The sequence below is a fragment of the Fragaria vesca genome, linkage group LG4, assembly GCF_000184155.1.
Source record: "Fragaria vesca subsp. vesca linkage group LG4, FraVesHawaii_1.0, whole genome shotgun sequence".
Classification (NCBI taxonomy): domain Eukaryota; kingdom Viridiplantae; phylum Streptophyta; class Magnoliopsida; order Rosales; family Rosaceae; genus Fragaria; species Fragaria vesca.
Genome location: NC_020494.1, coordinates 14,805,825 through 14,824,452, shown reverse-complemented (window position 1 = coordinate 14,824,452; position 18,628 = coordinate 14,805,825). Strand labels below are relative to the sequence as shown.

General features: G+C 39.2%; 4 protein-coding genes across 4 annotated transcripts; 3 read left to right on the top strand and 1 right to left on the bottom strand.

Annotated features, from left to right (window-relative positions):
• Positions 1–410: 410 nt before the first annotated feature.
• LOC101292109 (uncharacterized protein At3g17611-like) lies at positions 411–2,118 on the top strand. The gene is made up of 2 exons (XM_004296979.1): positions 411–753; positions 929–2,118. The coding sequence occupies exons 1-2, from the start codon at positions 547–549 to the stop codon at positions 1,718–1,720; spliced, it is 999 nt and encodes a 332-aa protein (XP_004297027.1). The 5' UTR covers positions 411–546; the 3' UTR covers positions 1,721–2,118.
• A 249-nt stretch (positions 2,119–2,367) lies between these two features.
• On the bottom strand, positions 2,368–4,151 carry LOC101314944. The gene is made up of 6 exons (XM_004298198.1): positions 4,124–4,151; positions 3,904–4,036; positions 3,580–3,749; positions 3,153–3,444; positions 2,754–2,923; positions 2,368–2,639 (listed from the first exon to the last, which is right to left on the bottom strand). Exons 1-6 carry the CDS (start codon positions 4,149–4,151, stop codon positions 2,368–2,370), a joined length of 1,065 nt encoding a protein of 354 aa, XP_004298246.1.
• Positions 4,152–11,101: 6,950 nt separating this feature from the next.
• Positions 11,102–16,904, top strand: LOC101314655 (DEAD-box ATP-dependent RNA helicase 50-like). The gene is made up of 8 exons (XM_004298197.1): positions 11,102–11,525; positions 11,896–12,500; positions 12,901–13,095; positions 13,484–13,671; positions 14,225–14,438; positions 14,923–15,054; positions 15,221–15,396; positions 15,505–16,904. Exons 1-8 carry the CDS (start codon positions 11,252–11,254, stop codon positions 15,740–15,742), a joined length of 2,022 nt encoding a protein of 673 aa, XP_004298245.1. The 5' UTR covers positions 11,102–11,251; the 3' UTR covers positions 15,743–16,904.
• Positions 16,575–18,278, top strand: LOC101298307 (50S ribosomal protein L18, chloroplastic-like). Its single transcript, XM_004297001.1, has 3 exons — positions 16,575–16,790; positions 17,397–17,558; positions 17,984–18,278. Exons 1-3 carry the CDS (start codon positions 16,623–16,625, stop codon positions 18,131–18,133), a joined length of 480 nt encoding a protein of 159 aa, XP_004297049.1. The 5' UTR covers positions 16,575–16,622; the 3' UTR covers positions 18,134–18,278.
• The last annotated feature ends 350 nt before the right edge of the window (positions 18,279–18,628 follow it).

Here is an 18,628-nt window from a genome sequence, read left to right as displayed (position 1 = left end):
AGAGAGAGAGAGAGAGTTTTTTGATGAAAGAGAGACGGTGAAAAAATGATGGTTTTGATTGAGATAGAACTGAGGGTATTTTAGGTATAGCCTAAAGCTAACTTAATGGATTTGGGCCACAAAGTGGACTTATGTGGGTAAAAAAATTATGATGGACTAGGAGAAAATGTTGAGAATGTGACTTAGATGAAATTTTCTATATTATCAATGAAATAAGATTTAACTTTTATTTTTTTGTGTAAATGGGCAGTTTCTTTTAGCACAAACGAACGGTACAAGACCTAAAGGCTAAAGTATTATCAGAAATTTCCACAATAAATTAAAGATGTTTAGCAGATTGGCCCATATGAGAACGGGTCGGGTCAGGGTTGTAGTGTTGTACAACCTATAATAGAACTTAGTGCCAACTGACAGTGAAGAAAATTAACATAAAAGAGAAAGAAAGAAAAACCGCGAAGGCTCTGGAGCTCTGGAATGTGCTTGTCTTAACAAGGAGGGCAAAATCCAATCGAAGATCAAATCCCAAACCCTAGCCCTAAATCCACGATGGAGAGAAGAGGATCCCGATCCAACGGAATGCTCCCGCTGCTCGCACTCCACGCCGCCAGCGAGTATTACCGGCTCGAAAGGAAGCCTCCGGTCACCGCCGCTCTCATTGCCGCCAATTCTCTCGTCTACCTACGCCCGGCGTTCCTCGAACCCATCCTCCCTTCCATCCATGACGTCTGGTTCAACCCTCACCTCATCCTCAAGGTAATTCTCAATCCATTTTCGCTGTTTCGATTTCAAAGTTCTTATTTTTATGGCTAAAATTATCACTTGCATAATCGTAGTCTCGTAGTCTCAAATTTGCAATAATACGATGTCGTTTTGGTGATTCGGGTTTGGAATTGAATTAGTGGTTTTTTTTTCTTTAATTGTGGAACAGAACAATGACTTGAAGAGGTTCTTCTTGTCACCGTTTTACCATGTGGGAGAGTCTCATCTGGTTTACAATATGCTCTCGCTGTTGTGGAAGGGAATTAAGTTGGAGTCTTCGATGGATAGCACCGAATTTGCATCCATGGTTGCTGTGTTACTTGGCATGTCCCAAGGAATCACATTGATGCTTTCGAAAGCGTTGCTGGTTTTGTTTGACTATGAAAAGGCTTATTATTCGGAGTATGCTGTCGGGTTTTCTGGGGTGATATTTGCGATGAAGGTGGTTCTTAATAATCAGTCTGGGAACTATAGTTATGTGCATGGGATTCCCATGCCATCGCGTTATGCTGCTTGGGCGGAGTTGGTTCTTATCCAGATGTTGGTGCCTGGTGTGTCTTTTATTGGTCATTTGGGTGGAATACTTGCCGGGTTACTGTATCTGCGGTTGAGGGGTGCATATTCGGGTTCAGACCCACTTACTTTGGTCATCAGAGGTGTTACTGATGTACTGAAATTGCCCATGAGGTTTTTAAGACGAGTGTTTCCATTCAGAAGGAGGCAAATATCTGGTAGAGGCCCAGTTGGTGGGAGACGTAGAGGAATAGCTGTGGCGGATTGGAGGTGCAATGCTTGTACATATGAGAATTCTGGTTGGTTGGATGCATGTGAAATGTGTAACACAAACAGGAATGACAGTGGCAGTGGCAACACCATGGCGTCGCGTCCTTTGCCACATTATTCTCGCGACCTTACTTTGGAACAATTAAGGCAGCTAAGGTTGGAAAGATTTGGTAGATGACAGGCTCTCCAACTCCAGAGTGTTGCATTAAGTAGTCAAACATAGCAGAGAGTGAATAAAGGTACAGTTGTCATAAGGTCTGTCATCACTGCTGATGCTCATATGCTGTTTGTATCAAGTCATTTGGTTAGAAATCTTAACAATATAGTCATTGTCTTGGACTTATCAGTGTAGCTAAATTGTGTTTGTTCAAACAATTTGGTGAACTTTCAATGTTTTAAATGTTGATCACTCACAATGGCCTTTTAGCTGTGTTTGAATTTGGGTTGCGTGATTTCTGGAGTCCATGAGTAGCAAAAGAAAGCAAGATCATCAAACACTTGTACAGTCGAGATTTGGTCAGAAGTTGTAAAACCAAATAACTTAGGAGCATCAGTTGTCAAATCTCAAATCCCTTGAATCAGAAAAGAAAGATGAAGGTTTATAGCAACTGTGCGTCCTGGAACAATTTTTATGCAGCTAATTTCTTGTGTTTTGTAAGGGATAAAAATCAGTGAAGATTGTCTTGTTTTTATTTCTAATAAATATATAGACTCGCACGTAACGATCTATGAAAAAGGTAGAAAGGGCACAACGTATCAAGACCTTTCTAGGATCAATCGGCTTTTACTTGGTGCAAACCTAGACCCTCATGATCATTGCATTGCTCAACCTCGCCACTTGAAGAAGATTGACGTTGCAGTTACAATGACAACGGTGGACAAGGATATGACAAGTGCAGTCGAATTGAAGGAGAAAAAACCCTCCCCAGTTGTATGGACAATGTCCTTTGCCTTTGGAAATTCTTTAGCGATTCCAACAACAGTGATCTCTGCTTCCACTCTGAGAGTATCGTCCCTCACAAAATGATGTAAATCGCTCAATGGAATGAATTTGTGCCAACCATATTTGCCACTGGTTGTGGTAAAACAACCCTTACCTACAGATGAAGAAACAACCAGCCGTTATGGAAAAGAAACCAGTTGTGCTTGACTATGATAGCATTACAGTTTTGTTCCTGATAGCCATCTATCTTCAGTAATAGATAACTTACCTGAACCATGATAGCCAGCATTGTTCTTGTTGGGGTTGAGGCGTAAGGTATACTTTGCATATACTCCAGTGATGACAGGAGTTTTTTGTTTATCAGCCAATCCCAAGTAAAGAGAAAGATGAGTATGTTTCCCCGAGCGAGGATGTCCCTCGGGATAGAGTTCTATCATCCTGCAACATCAGATGAACAATAAGCAATGTCTTACTTTCGAGACTAAACTTAAGAGAAGTATTACCATTCCAAAGAGTATGTTGATAATGATGTGCATTGTGTTTTGGTTAGTTTGGTGAATTGGTGATCACCCTAAGCCATTCTTGCTGTTCTTCTTCTTTGATTAATCAGGGAGTGATTTCTTGTCAAACTAAGAAAAAGAAAAGATAGCAAGGATGAACCAAATACCACTTCTGTCCTTCAACGGTGAATGGTTCTGACCGGTGGCATGGAGGAGGTAAGATAGAATAATTCTGAATCTCCCAAACATGCTCGTACATATTAGGGCTCTTTAACCTTGATATACCCTCTGCTTGGCCTGTTTTTATTTCTTCGCAAACAAAGACCTCAGCTCCAAAGACACACTTGTCATCGATGAGATATCCATTGGAAACATCAGTAAATTCTTTAAGACTGATTAGCTTATCAAAACCTACATCAAGCATCCCCGCGTGAATGCACTTCTGCTTTGTAAAAGCACCTGAACATTGCACACAAATACGAAAAAGAAAAAAATGGATCAGAAGACAGGCAAATACATGTATCTGCTAGTTTGCTTATGAAATTAAAACGTTATGCATGCACACCAATATATTTGCTAGAGTGAAGATTGTACCTTCGAGAACCAAGTACCTTCCCTTGTTCTGATCAAGCAGAAACAATCTGAAATCAACAGATACTCCCCAATCAGTCCGAAGTGTATCTTTTTTTACTATGCGCAAGTAGACAGAGATGTAGTCTTCTACATTCTTCTTCTTGTTTCCATTTGGGTACAGCACCAGTTTCCTGTGCCACATCAAGTATAAACCATAAGTGCATGAAAAACGTTCTGTAAACAATGTGACATTTGATTTTGTGTGTTCATTCAAATAGGTTGTAGGGTATAAACCAGCAATTATCGATTCATGATATACACAAGTTTAGCAGGATATCAAGTTACCATAAGTATCCTCCGGCTTCGAACGTTTTGGATTCATAACCATCGACTCCATGATACTCGGTTAGCAACGAAAACGACTCTATATTAAGTCTGCAATGAGTTGGCAGTGAATCTGAAAGTGATCTGAAAAGGCCTGCGATGAAATAATATTAAGAATAGCAAAAGTTACTTAAGGTAAAACATCAGGTAAATAGGGAGTTCCAGTACAAAAGTATCCTACCTTCTTTGTCCGAGTTAAGGATATCCATGGTGATCAAACTGACCAACTAACTTCTCAGCAGATTGAGAAGATGTCGATCAAACTAGGGTTTCTGTCGAATGTTGAATATTCAGTAATCAGTATGACGTTTAGGCCCTTTAGGGTACTTAACCAAGAAGGCAACAAGAGTACTCAATTATTATCCAAAAAAAAAAAAACAAGAGTACTGAGGTTTTCTTTACTACCAAGTAACCAGTAACCCAATATTAACAGATGTTGATCATATAATAACAAGTAACAATATTACAGTAAATGATGTAACGTGGCCATCTGGTTATTGTAAGCAATATAATTACCATTTTCAAAAGAACAAAATGATGAAATATAAAGTGTATAGACAAAGAGATAACAAGAAAATCATCATCTTATTCATTGATATGAGCCATTTATATAGGGAATTACACAATACCAATATGGTAAGGATATGAATACATAGATCTAGTCTAACTATATATCCTATTGGCATAAGGCCAAGAAACACATCAAAGAGTATTTAGAAAGATACAGAATATCCTAGAACACTCCCCCTTGTGCTGCGCGCTGATATGCCGATGGTGCTAATTTGTTGCCTCGTCAAAAACCTCGTCAAGTCACAAAAACCTTGTGGGAGAAAAACTGAACCTTGATCGTAGGAGAGAAAGAGTACAACGCACCATTCACATTTGATAGTGACATGTATGTATGTACGTGCTAGACTCCCCCTGAAGTTCGCACATTCCCCTGATCTTTACATCAATCATAAAACTCTTCCTGATTCTTACTAATCACGGAAGTTTCAATAACTTAGCATGCCAATGCTCTTTAACATGTCTTCAAATGTGGCATTAGACAATAATTAACTAAATCATGCCGTATTGTCCTCAAATGATCTTTTACACTTAGATCTTTAGGAGAAGGCCGCTTGTAAACTCAAAACATAAGTTCGTGCAGGAAATCAGATTTCCGCGCAGCATGACCTTCAGTTACTAGAACAGTCGTAACTTCCTCTAGGAAATACATATGAATGAACCGTAAACGGTTTTGGAAACTAGACTCATTTAGCTTTCCAACCGTATATTACACATGTTCTGTTTCGTCAGAAGCTATTCACAAAGTCCCGTCGAAGTTGACTGTTTTGCCAAAATCAGATTCTCGGACAGATTTGTCCTACTTTACGAAAACGGTCATAACTCACTCAATATGATAGAAATGATCAAATGGTTGGTGTCCCTGGAAAGTAGACACATAGATCTTTCCAATGGTACCAGTTTCACCATTTTCCAGTGAGTGAGGTTTCTTGTAGGTCTCGTGGAAGTTGACCTACAAATTGGCAGATTCTGATTTTGCTTTTGATATGTCTTTCTTATGTAGGGATAGAATAAGCCTCAACCTTTCATACCATTAAGTATTGAAAAAGGAGTTACTGCCATTACATTGGCGTTGCATGGGCGCATAGCTATATTTAGCTTTACAACTTTTCATAGCGAATGAGATGTCAAGTCTTTCGTATTGTGTTAAGTACATTGATGCGTCTTATTGTACTTAGATGGGAACTCCATCTCTTAACACATATTTGTCATCTTGCTTTAGACAAAACAATGGATCTCTCTTTGGAGTAAAGACCTTGATTAATCATGGGAGTATATGTAGGCCTCACTAGTTATAAAGTGCCTAAGCCGATTGATGGAAAATCATCATCAATACAGTCATCTAGTGCCTTATCGAGACCGTGTCTTCCCAAGATCTTTTTCTTTGGATGTTGATACATATTGGCATCTCTTGATCCATCAAGAGTCCATGTAAATCTGGAATGAACACGCAAAGGCATAATTCACCATATCCCTTCCAAATCAAGTAGAGTCCATGTGCGTTTCAATACATTTAGCAAACGCATGCTCCTGTGGTTTGGAGCCACTTGATTCGGATGAATGAAGTCTGTTTAAGACCTTCATGTATATCTCTGATCCCATAGAGATGTTATTATGACCACATTCATACGCTGCATGTTCAGTTATTCGGAAACTACCAAACTGACTCATCGTAGTCGATCCCAGTGCGTGTTAGTGAGAAACCTTGCGCCATAAGGTGAGTCTAAGCTCTTGTTCTCATTACGCTATCTAACAAAGGCATAGTTGATAGAGTTTAGCTTGTGGTGTCGGCATCACCTGCCCAAGGACCTATCTCTTTGTTATGTTGGATCACGTCTTTCCATTAGGCCAATCAACTAAGTTGATATCCATCAACGAATGGTGGTTTGATAGTAGACTCATTATCCCACGTCCTCATGTACACTAGTGTAATATTTGTAGAGATCTCTATATGGATTGGATTTGACATTGAGGTATCCCCCAACGATAATCACAATTCAGACTTCATGAGACGGATTTGAGTATCACTGATCAATGGATCAGGTTGTGCCAAGCTCGCTTTCTTCCTAGTGCGAGAAAGTATCGAACCTAAGGGCCTCCCTCCTTTTGGGGAGCCACACGGCCTTGTGACACCAATTTTGCCACTATATGACGTCACTATATCACCATCCATGGTGATGGCGTCAAGACCAACACCTTTTGGTCGCACCATGTCCTTTTGTAGGACATCAATCCTTGCAGACATATTTGCAGCATGTGATCTCGTCACTTTAACACTTTAACCATTTGGGATCAAGATGAGACATAGTGGGGACAAACCACGACAATTCACGCCGTTCCACTTGAACACTTGTGTTCTTATCTCCCCCTAACGGCGGGAATATTGTCTCATCAAAGTGACCATCTGCAATATAGCGGTGAAAGAGATCGCCTGGTAAGGTTTCTACATATGCGGATTATAGGTGGAGGTTCACATCCAACCTAAATACTTATTCATCTCAAATGACCCATCATTATATGCAGTGGCAATGCGATTTGACACTTAGAAATAACATTTAGCCGAGCTCAAGGATTGGAGATCCGTTTCAATCTTGTTTGAGCTCAAGGATTGCAATCCTGGTACACAGTCACGAGCTGTAGTACAAAAATATTCAATGATGGTGGGTCATAGATGAATAGTAAAGCTGCATGCAAATATTGCATAGCCCCAAGACGCAATAGAAAGATTGGTGCGCATCAATAATGTTCGAGCGACAAGCTAAAGTTGGTTGGTCGTAGCCTCGATGAGACCGTATTGCGTGTGAACATGGGGTACAAGACACTTCAACTTACATCCCGATAAACTTCTTTAAAGAATGGGTAGTGAGCCCGTAGAAGTATAAGCAGCATAAGCAGTAGATAATAGTGTAACATGTGACCAGTGTGTTAACACTTCAACCAACACCATAAAGCATAAAAAGGTGTCCGTAAGTTGGTTGTATCTATCTACATAGTTTGATGTAAGAATGGAATGTTCACTTATGTGTCATTTAGCATAGGAGGGTCTCACTCCTAATTTAACTAAAAAATAGACTTTCAAAACGAGCAATGAGCATTGTCGGGGGCCAATGCGACATTGAGGGAAGGCCGATGCACCTCAATTGTTTAAGGAATTAACCGGACGACCTCTAAGAAGTTGGAGTCGTGTTCGGGTGGAGTCAATGTCCCCCGGGTCACCACCATGCTTCATGGTGATGCTAGATCTCTAATGTCTTCGTTTTGAGCGGAAGAATGGATGTCCATGAGAATTTCTCAAAATTTGGACCATTATATCTCTTCCAGGTTGACCAATTTGGTAAAACCCAAGCCTATATGAGTCGGTGTCCCAAATATCATGTTTGGCGACAACATGGGATTCGATATTCGAATCGTAGTGACATACAGTCCACTAGATTGACTCATGAATTTCTCCAAGATGCGCTTCAGTCGGCATTCATGAGAAGGTATACTTAAAAGAATTCTTGTTCATTCTCACAATGTGTTTCAAATGAAAACTATTAGCATGAATGTCTTTAAAGCTCAATATGGTTCGATTGCCTCTCAATGCATGGAGGGTATCTGTGACATTGATCATGGTGCCATGAGGCATCAAGATTCAAGCTAAACTGCGTTCCTGAATGACCGGTATGATTCAATCATTGTAGTCACAGAAGATTTACAAAGACACAAAATCTAAAGATAGTTGCCGGTTTCTTGGAATATTGTGGATAGTTTCACTGTCTGCAAAGCACTCAATGTCTCTATGAGACATATCTACAAGAAGGAGTAGATAGGCGAGTAAATAGTTCCACTTGAACCATTTAGAAGGATTGAAAGAAGTTACAAAAAGCTGCAATCCCGAGTGCATAAAAATTTCCTCCCAGAATGACCTTTGCGCACTAAAACAGCCATAACTTCTTCCTTAAGATAGATATGGACGAACCGTGAAAAGTTCTGAAAACTAGACTTGTAGAGCTTTCCAATAATATAAAGCTCACTGTCTGGTTCGTCCGGAGCTGTTCACAAAGCTCAAACAAAGTTGACTGTCCAGAAGGGACAGATTGCTGTTTTTCGCAAAAATAGCATATGCGAAGCTGTGAAGCTTGCATGTGGCGTGTAGGCTTTTGCCTTAGCCAAAACCAAAAGTGACGTGTGTATGATCAAAATCAAGTCCTTTCAGTCGTTCCAAGGCCGTAAACTTCATGACTAGTTAGCAAAAGCTCCCTGACATGGACAGAAACTAACTCAGAGGACCTAGAGGATTCGATCATGATGATAATTTTCCGGTTTTGATAAGTCTTCAACGTCTTTTGCAAGAAGACAATTGGTTTAATAGTGTAGGGGGATCCAAAATCAAAAGGTTTCTGTAACTCCAAGTCAGTATAACCAGTCATGTCCGTGGAGGGTCGGTAGTGCGAGGCACACTTGAAACCACTATCTCCTTAATTTCGGACAATTCTAAGACATCACACTGAGCTTGGATGAGCCTAGTTGAACAATTGATGATGGAAAATCCGCTATAGGGTAGAAGACTTAACCGGAAACACGTTAGCGATCCTTCTTGAGGATGCAAGGCCGTACGTCATCTTCACTTGGAAGAGACCAAAACGGCACAATCTAACCATGTAGATTGTAAATATGTCATGCTTCTAAGGACGATGTAAAAATGTACATCTTGTTTGTAAATCAATACGAACCATAAGAGGAGAATAGTTTCATAACTTCGAAAAAATTCTCAAGGCATTCATTATTGCTAATGTGAGTACATCGAGGTCTCAAATAGACGAAGGACGTCGATACAACGCCTTAGTACATATAGCTTGGAACGAAAATCAATGTCTAGCCAATGACGTCAAAGTCATGGGTAGCTAGAGCAGGATCCGAATCTTTGAAATTTACGATCATGAGGATGACGTTCATGTCCTCATATTGATTTTCTGTACCTTTTTGTATGCATTCACAATTTGAAGGAGCTTGACAATCTTGAACCAGTGATCCGAAGATCCACAACGGTTGCATTGTCATGAGCTGACGTGAGTAGTTTTGACAAAATGGTGTCTAGACCGGGAGTGTCGCTATTAGAGCCGGCGACACCTCACCCTCTCTTCTAGACATCGGCATGACGTTTTCTTCTGTTGTCATGACCGTCTGCCGTTGCCATATGACCCATATTGTTGTCCCCACATTAGGGGATAATCCCAAATAAGTTTATCACATTAGCGTATATACAATTCTGGTTTGTATGATCAAAATAAAGTCTCGTTGGTAATTCCAAACCAACTTGGAGGACCTAGAGAACTTGATGATAATCGAATCCGCTAAAGATTATGGATCATGATGCCATAAAAGATCATCGACAATATGTAGTCAATTAAGGTGGTAAGCAATCCACTTGACTAATAACTCAACAAGTAGAGTTATATGAACGTTTCAAGAAACGCTCCATGAGTGCATTCCACAATACTTTGTGGTCATTACTTTTTGCACAGATTGCCATTGAAGGTTTTTGTCGATGTGGCGCGTCAAAGACTTTGAGCTCATGAGATGTGAAATCTCGGCATCTAGGTTTGTTAGCCTGGGGGTCAAAACATGTGGTTTAATCCTTTCCAATGAAAGATTTCACAGATACCAAGCAAAGATTCGCTTTAGGCATCGAGTACGTCAAAACTTAAAGGAGCAGAATGTTACATTGCTCTTGCATACAAAACCAAGCTGTTATAAGACTCCATAGAGGTCACAAACAATGCTTTTAATGGTTTGTCATTCTGATTGATCACACACAATCCGGAAAAGCCGCGAATTGATCAAACACAATTCGGAAAAAGGCTTCGAATTGATCAAACACAATCCGGTGATAGGTCGGGGTTGATCATACATAACCCGGACAAGGAAACAAGAGTGATCAAACACACTCTTGACCCGCGAATAAAATTCCAGGATTTTTGGTACCTGCAAATACACTGACTTAAGCATAAAATGGAGTAGAAGAAGGAGAGAAAACACTTTATCTCCCCCGAGGTTATTGAACTTGGAAGAGTTTTAGGGTTGTAAAATAAACATACCGTAAACACTTGGATGCTTGATCGGATAAAAAGAAAGCAGCGGAGTGGACGGCCGGGAAGCGACGGCGGCGGCGGCGGCGGCCGAGGCAGGGCTGGGAACCTCCGGTTTTGGTTTTTAGGGTTTTGAAAAAAAATGGTGGGCTATTAGTTCTAGGGTTAGAACAAAGTGCATGATAACGTAATGAAGTATAAAGTGTATAGACAAAGAGATAGCAAGAGAATCATCATCTTATTCATTGATAGAAGCCCTTTATATAGGGAATTACACAATACCAATATGGTAGGATATGAATACATAGATCTAGTCTAACTACATATCCTATTGGCATAAGGCCAAGACACACATAAAGAATATCTAGAAAGATATAGAATATCCTAGAACACAGGAGTAATATTTTGAGTTTTCAGAAAAAAAAACTTTGGGCCGGATCAGTAACATATTTGTTCTTGCCCATGACCCGAAGAAAGACCCAGACACCCAGTATAGGAGAGACTGTCGATAAATGATAAGAGGGAATAGATAGATAGACCGTTGTTTCCTTCATCTTCTTCACTCTACCTGTACTTGGGCAACACCATCACTTCTGAGTTTTGAAGCTCAGCAAATAAGACAAGAGTGCTTCTTATCCAAACCCAATTGCCCAAATTGTAGAAATACTGAAATGCTGGGCAAAGCTCCTGCACCAGTAGTGAACCACCTATGGCCAAAACGCATTGACCCAGAATGGATTGTGGCACAGCACCACTGCAGGTGTACTCTCCACCCACATCAGATTAGGAAATGGGGAATAAGTTGTAGTCTTGGTCAGAAAGCAAAGGATAAGTCTGCAGCTGCTTATGACCTCATGGATGATTTCATTGTGTTGGGAGCTAATACCAAGAATAATGACTCTTCTCTGGTCCATGACTCTCCCAAAACCAATACCACTCAAAGAGGTCCCTCTTCTATTTCCCTCCCTCTCTTTACTATAATTCATTTCAATTCTGGGTTTTAGCTCTTTTTGCTTGTTTAGCTAAGACTTAGGTTATAAAGTTTGGAACTATTTCTGTTATACCAAATGAAAGATTGGAACTTTATCTATCATACCAATGAAATGGGTTATCCTTGTTTTGAAGTTTCACATGCTAGACCAGGTTATCTACTATTTTACATGAAAGCTGTGAACTTGAGGCACATTGTCCTGATAATCAAGTATTGGTTGAGCATGCATATATAACACTTTTTTTTTAGTCCAGATTGCATATATGTCAAATCTGTTTAAATTTTGAGAAGATTGACTCATTAAGTATGAGTTACCATCTACAGATAATGATCGTCAACAGGGGGCACCTCCGAGGAGAATTGCCAGAGGTGCTGGAAATTTCGGAAGATTGAAAGTCCAGAGAGTGAAAGCTGTAGTGGAGAAAGCTTCTCGGGTGAGGCGAGACATGAATGAAAGTGACAATGAACTAGATGTTCAGGATGCATCACCATTTCTCTCTAGAATTGAAGGTATGGGGAAGAATAAGAAAGCAAATGCCGTGAGTCGTGGAGGGAGAGTTTCAAATCCTTCCAACTCACATGAATTTAGGGACGCATTGCGTAAGAAGGAACCGGCAGATTACGAGGAAAATTCTAGAGTAACTACAAAAGATTTTTTTGAGCCACTCCCTGAGAGTAGGCATAAACCTTATGTGCGTCATAAGCCTAATACCATTGTCGACAGAAGAAGGGTTTCAGTTTCAAGAAAAGGATGGGGTAGTGGAGGGTCTGCACGTGAATCATCAGAGTATCCAGACCTAGATCAAAGAAGGAGAGTGACCAATGATGGTGGCTTTTTTAGTCGAAAATCCTTTAGGGATGTCGGATGCAGTGAGTATATGATCGAATGTCTGAGGAAGCAGCTTTTCCAGCGCCCATCACATATTCAGGTACATGGAAAGACATATGCAAAGCATTTGATTTGGAGTGTTCTTTGAAATGTATGCACTTAAAAGAATATTCCTATATGTCCATTTGTAGGCCACCTTGCATCTTAGGGATACTGTAGTCACCATGGTGTACTTAAATAGTCTTTAAATTGGACTTAAGGAATTCTATGTAAAGAGAATGAGCTAACAATTTGATAGGTTCAGTTCCTAATAATGACCACGCATTATAACAATCAGAAAAATGCAATATCTAGCTAATAAATGGGAATATGAAGTGCGTGCTTAGTAACTTGTGTTCCTAATATACTGATATAAACAGTTTCCTATAGGTAAACTTGAAAGAGTGGCATACTCATAATTAACCCTTTATACTTGTGCTGCACATCTTGGATAACCGCAGGCCATGGCGTTTGCTCCAGTTCTTGCTGGAAAAAGCTCAATTATTGCTGACCAAAGTGGATCTGGCAAGACATTAGCTTATCTTGCTCCTGTAATTCAGCGTTTACGGGAAGAAGAACTTCAAGGACTGAGCAAGTCCTCATCACAGAGTCCTCGATTAGTTGTATTAGTTCCGACTGCTGAATTGGCTTCTCAGGTCAGTTGATGTTGTTTGCGGTAACAGTTACATTACTATTTACCTTTTCTGATCTACATGCTTAGTTTTTGTTGTCATGTGTGTGTGTGTGGTCAGTTGATGTTGTTTGCGGTAACAGTTACATCTATTTTACCTTTTCTGATCTACATGCTTAGTTTTCTACATGCTTGAGAGCCTTGCTTAGTTGCTTGTAATTCCTTGCTGAGTTGTTTATGGAAAACGATTAGAGAACCAAGAGGCAAGAAGGCATTTACCAACCACAAACTCGGTTTTTTTTTACAGAAAAGCTATTCCTTAATACAATTATTTTATCTGTATAAACTGAAAAGAACTGTATCCTTCTGGTTAGTCTTTTAATCATTACTTAATATAAATGTAACTTTTGCAGGTTTTGAGTAATTGCCGATCAATCTCAAAATCTGGAGTTCCTGTCAGGTCTATGGTTGTAACAGGCGGTCATCGACAAAAAACTCAGCTTGAAAGTTTACAAGAAGGTGTTGATGTTCTAATTGCAACACCTGGTCGATTTATATATCTAATTAAGGAGGGTTTCTTGCATTTGTCAAGTCTGAGATGGTAAGCCAGTTTCCTTTAACAACAGTTTATAGTATGTTACTGTTGTCGTGAGCAACTTTGACAACAAATCTGCCAAACCCATATATTCTAGATACAGCAGAAGATGAGAAACTTCTGGAATGTGTTCTCATAATCTGTCTAGTCAAGGAGTGATAAATGTATCTAAAATTTCTGGAGGGGGTTTGAAAACTATGGGCCTTCATTTCGCTGTCTATATTTGTATATTCCTTTGCTAGCTTGCTATCTACTTGCATATGTGGTACTTATCTTTCCAGCTAAGAAATAAAGAATAAAAAGAAGAAAGCAAAACTCTTGCTTTAACTGTTGTACCTCATTATGTTTCTTCCACTTTGACAGGTTAGCCAAAATTAGTTAGCCAAAATTAATCTAGATGCAAGTATATATAATAGTGTATAGAAGTTCTTGGAGATGCTGTTGACTCGTCTGTCACTAATGTTTGTGGGTGAGCGGGGGTGTGTGCATGTATTTGTGCTTCTGTATGTCGATTTACCTACATGGCACATCTATATATCATTAGAACCTCTTGTTGCAGTGCTGTTCTGGATGAGGTAGATATTCTCTTTAATGATGAAGATTTTGAAGCAGCACTGCAAAGTTTGATGAATTCTGCACCTGTTACCACACAATATCTTTTTGTGACTGCAACTTTACCACTTGGCATTTACAACAAATTAGTTGAAGATTTTCCTGATTGTCAAGTGGTCATGGCACCTGGAATGCACCGGATAAGCCCTGGCCTTGAAGAGGTTGGTTTACTTAGATTGTGGATTTTAGACTGTGGTCATGGTAATTAGGAGGTCAATATGAAGGCACTTCTTTTATGTTTATTACTGTAATCTAATTCTGAATATTATATATTAGTTAGTAAAATCCACAAAGACTAACCAATTTATCATTCTGTATTATAGACCAAAGTTGATTTGATTACTGATATTTGCTCATCACCATCTTTAAGCAAATTCCAATAGCAGTGTCATTAAGAACTTCCTCATCCTATACATATCTGATTTGACAATCGTAACTTCTCCAAAATCATACTCTTAGTTTATATCAATTTTACTCTGATGCTTTGGAAAAAAGGGAGAAGTGTTTCATGCCTCATGATAGCTGCATTAGGATCTGGGGTTTGACTAGTTTTTTTCCTCACTTGTCTAAATTGTGTATGTTAGAATTGAAGACATTGATATATACCAAATTTATGGATTTTTAATCATCAGGATTCATGTCCAGGTGCTTGTAGATTGCAGTGGAGATGATCGGAGTGAAAAATCTCCAGAGATGGCATTCACAAACAAGAAATCTGCTCTTCTGCAGCTTGTGGAGGGAAGTCCAGTACCCAAAACAATAGTGTTTTGTAACAAGGTAAGGTGGAGTATTTACCTTTGTGGTTTACACTGGTAGTCCGTGTGTGCTATTTACAAGCAGTCCTACTTTTGTTCTTTTTTTGGAGAAGTACGACATTGAGTTTTGACTCAACTTATTTCACTAGTCATTTGAAAATAGAAACAGCTTTCATCCTATTTTGCAGATTGAGACATGCAGAAAGGTTGAGAATGTATTATCACGCTTCGACAGAAGTGGAACTCGTGTTCAAGTTCTGCCATTTCATTCTGCTCTGGCTCAAGAATCACGGCTTGCAAACATGAAGGAGTTCACTAGTTCTCGTTCAGAGAAAGTAGCACAGTTTTTGGTCTGCACCGATAGGTAGTAATACTGTGTTGACAGATACGAATGGTTTGATCAATATCTGTTCCCTCACAATTAATCTTATAGTTCTAATATCAAAGTTGATGATTACAAAAAATCTGACAGGGCATCACGAGGAATCGACTTTCCTGGTGTGGATCATGTTATACTCTTCGACTTCCCACGTGATCCAAGTGAGTACGTGCGGCGTGTTGGAAGAACTGCCAGGGGTGCTGGAGGAGTGGGCAAGGCATTCATCTTTGTCGTTGGCAAGCAAGTCTCTCTTGCACGAAGAATAATGGACAGGAACCAAAAAGGCCACCCAGTGCATGATGTACCAGCTGCATATGAGCTTTTGTATTAATACCCCCACAGACCTTATTGTAAAATAGATGAGTAGCGAATTGCCAAAGAGCCAACAGATAGTATCTGATTCTTTCTGAACCTCATACAACCTTTTTGTATGCGCCCTGGGACTCTTAAATGAAGCATAGTGCAAGGCTGGTCTTGGGAAAAATGACTTCTATGATTTGATCCGAGTATGCTTCACATTTGTTGGCAAATAAAACCAAACTACACAGATTGGCTAATGTCGTTCAGGTAACTTGCTTTGCCACATAGCCTGCATACTAATGTGGCTTGATCATTTTCGAAATATACTGAGTTGAGATCTTTAGATAGACCTGGGAAACTTGGTACACAACACATCCGCAGTACATCAATACACATAAAATCTGCGCTCTTTGGCTCGAAGTTGAAAACGGATGAACCTGTTATTTGATTCACTAAACTTGGCTAGTGTCAGTAACATGACTCTATCATATGTTCGAGCATGTAAAAATGTAATTAAACCGATATATGAATTTCTTTCAACATAGATAATAATATTAATACTATGTGTGTTTCTACCATGCTCCGGAGTATGTGATATTCTAACTTCGATTAACCATCAAATCTAATTTTTTGTCAAAGTATTAAAAAATAAATACTCGAAGCACCTCACGCTCAGCAGCATTGCAACATTACAACTTCATCAAAAACTATCAAATTTGATGCTTTGGCCTTTGGCAACTCTTTTTCTTTCAAGTTTTTTATGACAAAAATAAAAAACAGAAATAGTGGGTAATTGTCGAAACGCAGCGTTTTGGGGTGGATAAGGTGGCAAATAAAAGAAGGGTTTAGTTCAGAAAGACAGAGAGGGAGTCTGAGAGTGAGACACAGAAGGATAGAGAGATAGAAAAAAAATGTCAGCGTCTCTTTCGTTTGTTGGGTCTTCCCAACAGCTTTGGATGCGTCCTAAGTTTGTAGGAGTATCTGCTCCAAAGCCTCAATCTCAGTCTCTAGTTATCGAAGCCAAGGCCACTACCAAAAGAGAAGACAGGACCGCTCGCCATATTCGTATCAGAAAGAAGGTAACAACCATCTATCAAGAAACCCAATTTCCGAAATTTGGTTAGTTTTACCTGCAATGCATATTGGTCACTTTAATTTACCACACAGTTTCAACCCAGATGAGATATTATGTTTTAGACTATGAAAGTTTGGAACTTTACCTTATCTTTTAGTGGTGGGTGAAGTCCCTTCTTAGTTCTTAGCTTACAAGAATAGAGAAATGGGTGTTCAGTTTTATGTGTGATGGAAACGTTTAACATGTACATGAACTGGGTTGCCCTGTTTTAGTTATTAAAATTTAGAAGAATTTATTTAGAGCGAGTAAACATGTACGTACTGTTTAGTGATACTGTTAATTGGAAAAATTCCTTCGAGGTCTTGGCATTAGGTGGTATGGTAATTTTAGTGTGTTTCCTCAAATGCGCAAAGCCAAAGCCTGAAGCTTTAATTGGTTCCTTTTGCATTGAAGTATGCTAGTGATAAGTGGTTCATCTAGAGAACATGTGTTTGGTTTACTTGTTTTCAAGGTTCTAAGTACTTCAGTCGTGTAATCTGTTGGAAGGTATTTGATGAAAATGAGAGTTGCTGGCTCTGATGATGGATAGGATCATTTCTTGGTTTTTCAGGTTGAAGGAACTACCGAAAGGCCAAGACTATGTGTCTTCCGCTCCAACAAGCATCTCTATGTCCAAGTGATTGATGACACCAAGATGCATACACTTGCTTCAGCTTCAACAATGCAGAAGCCCATCTCTGAGGAGTTTGACTACACTTCTGGTCCTACCATTGTAAGTTCACGGATACGACTAAATGACCTGTCAATTTTGATGCTAGACTGTGAGGTTCATTTGTATGAGAGTTCATTCTGATGTACATATCTATATGGCTGTGGTCAACACATGTTTTCTCGTTGCATTTAAGAGCGTTCAAAATAGTTTTGCAATACCTCAAACCTATTGCCCCCTTAAACTATTGCATAGTTCATTTTACAAGATACTTATATTATTAGAATGTCTAGTCTTGCTGTAAAATCGTAAATAGACAAAATGAATAAATGATAATAGTAAGAACAACATTTGGATAAATTTTGTTTTTGTTCTTTCAGCGTAGATTTTGATTGGTTGGTTGCACATTTACCTTCTATTTGAGAAAAGCTATGTCTTAACTTTGATCAAACTGTAAGTCCTGATCACTTTAAGCTTTCTGGTACCAGGAAGTAGCAAAGAAGGTGGGAGAAGTCATTGCAAAGTCTTGTTTGGAGAAAGGGATCACGAAGGTAGCCTTTGACCGAGGTGGCTATCCGTATCATGGACGTGTGGAAGCCCTTGCTAATGCAGCTAGGGAGAACGGTCTTCAATTCTAAAACCTAGGTGGGAAATTATTTCATTTTGAATTGTTGTACCCTCTCATTTCCTTTCATTTTTGTAAAATCTTGAGATGGAAGAATGTATCATTTTGTAAACAAAGTTGTTGCTCTTTCCTAGTTAATTGAAGTTTATGATTTGATATAGAGAGGCTGTGAGTTTGGTCTATTAAAGCATTGAAGATGAAATGCTTAGATTAGGGAATGTTGCTGGTTCTTTCATCTCATTTTCCCCATTTTACAAGTGACAATTTAGCAGTATTTGCTAAGAAACCAGAACAGTTATAAGGGACTTTTTAGTTTGTTAAGAGGAGCTATGTAGATTTTGAACCTGGAAGCAATAACGTTTTTGCATACAAATAGAGAAAATTGATTTGTTCCTCTTGTTTTTTTCGTTTGTGGCTGCATTTGTGATAACGTAGGGTTTGTTAGCTATGTTACTTCTTTCTTATGTCTATAGGTAAAAAAATATTGTTGTAAAGTTCCATTTTGAGT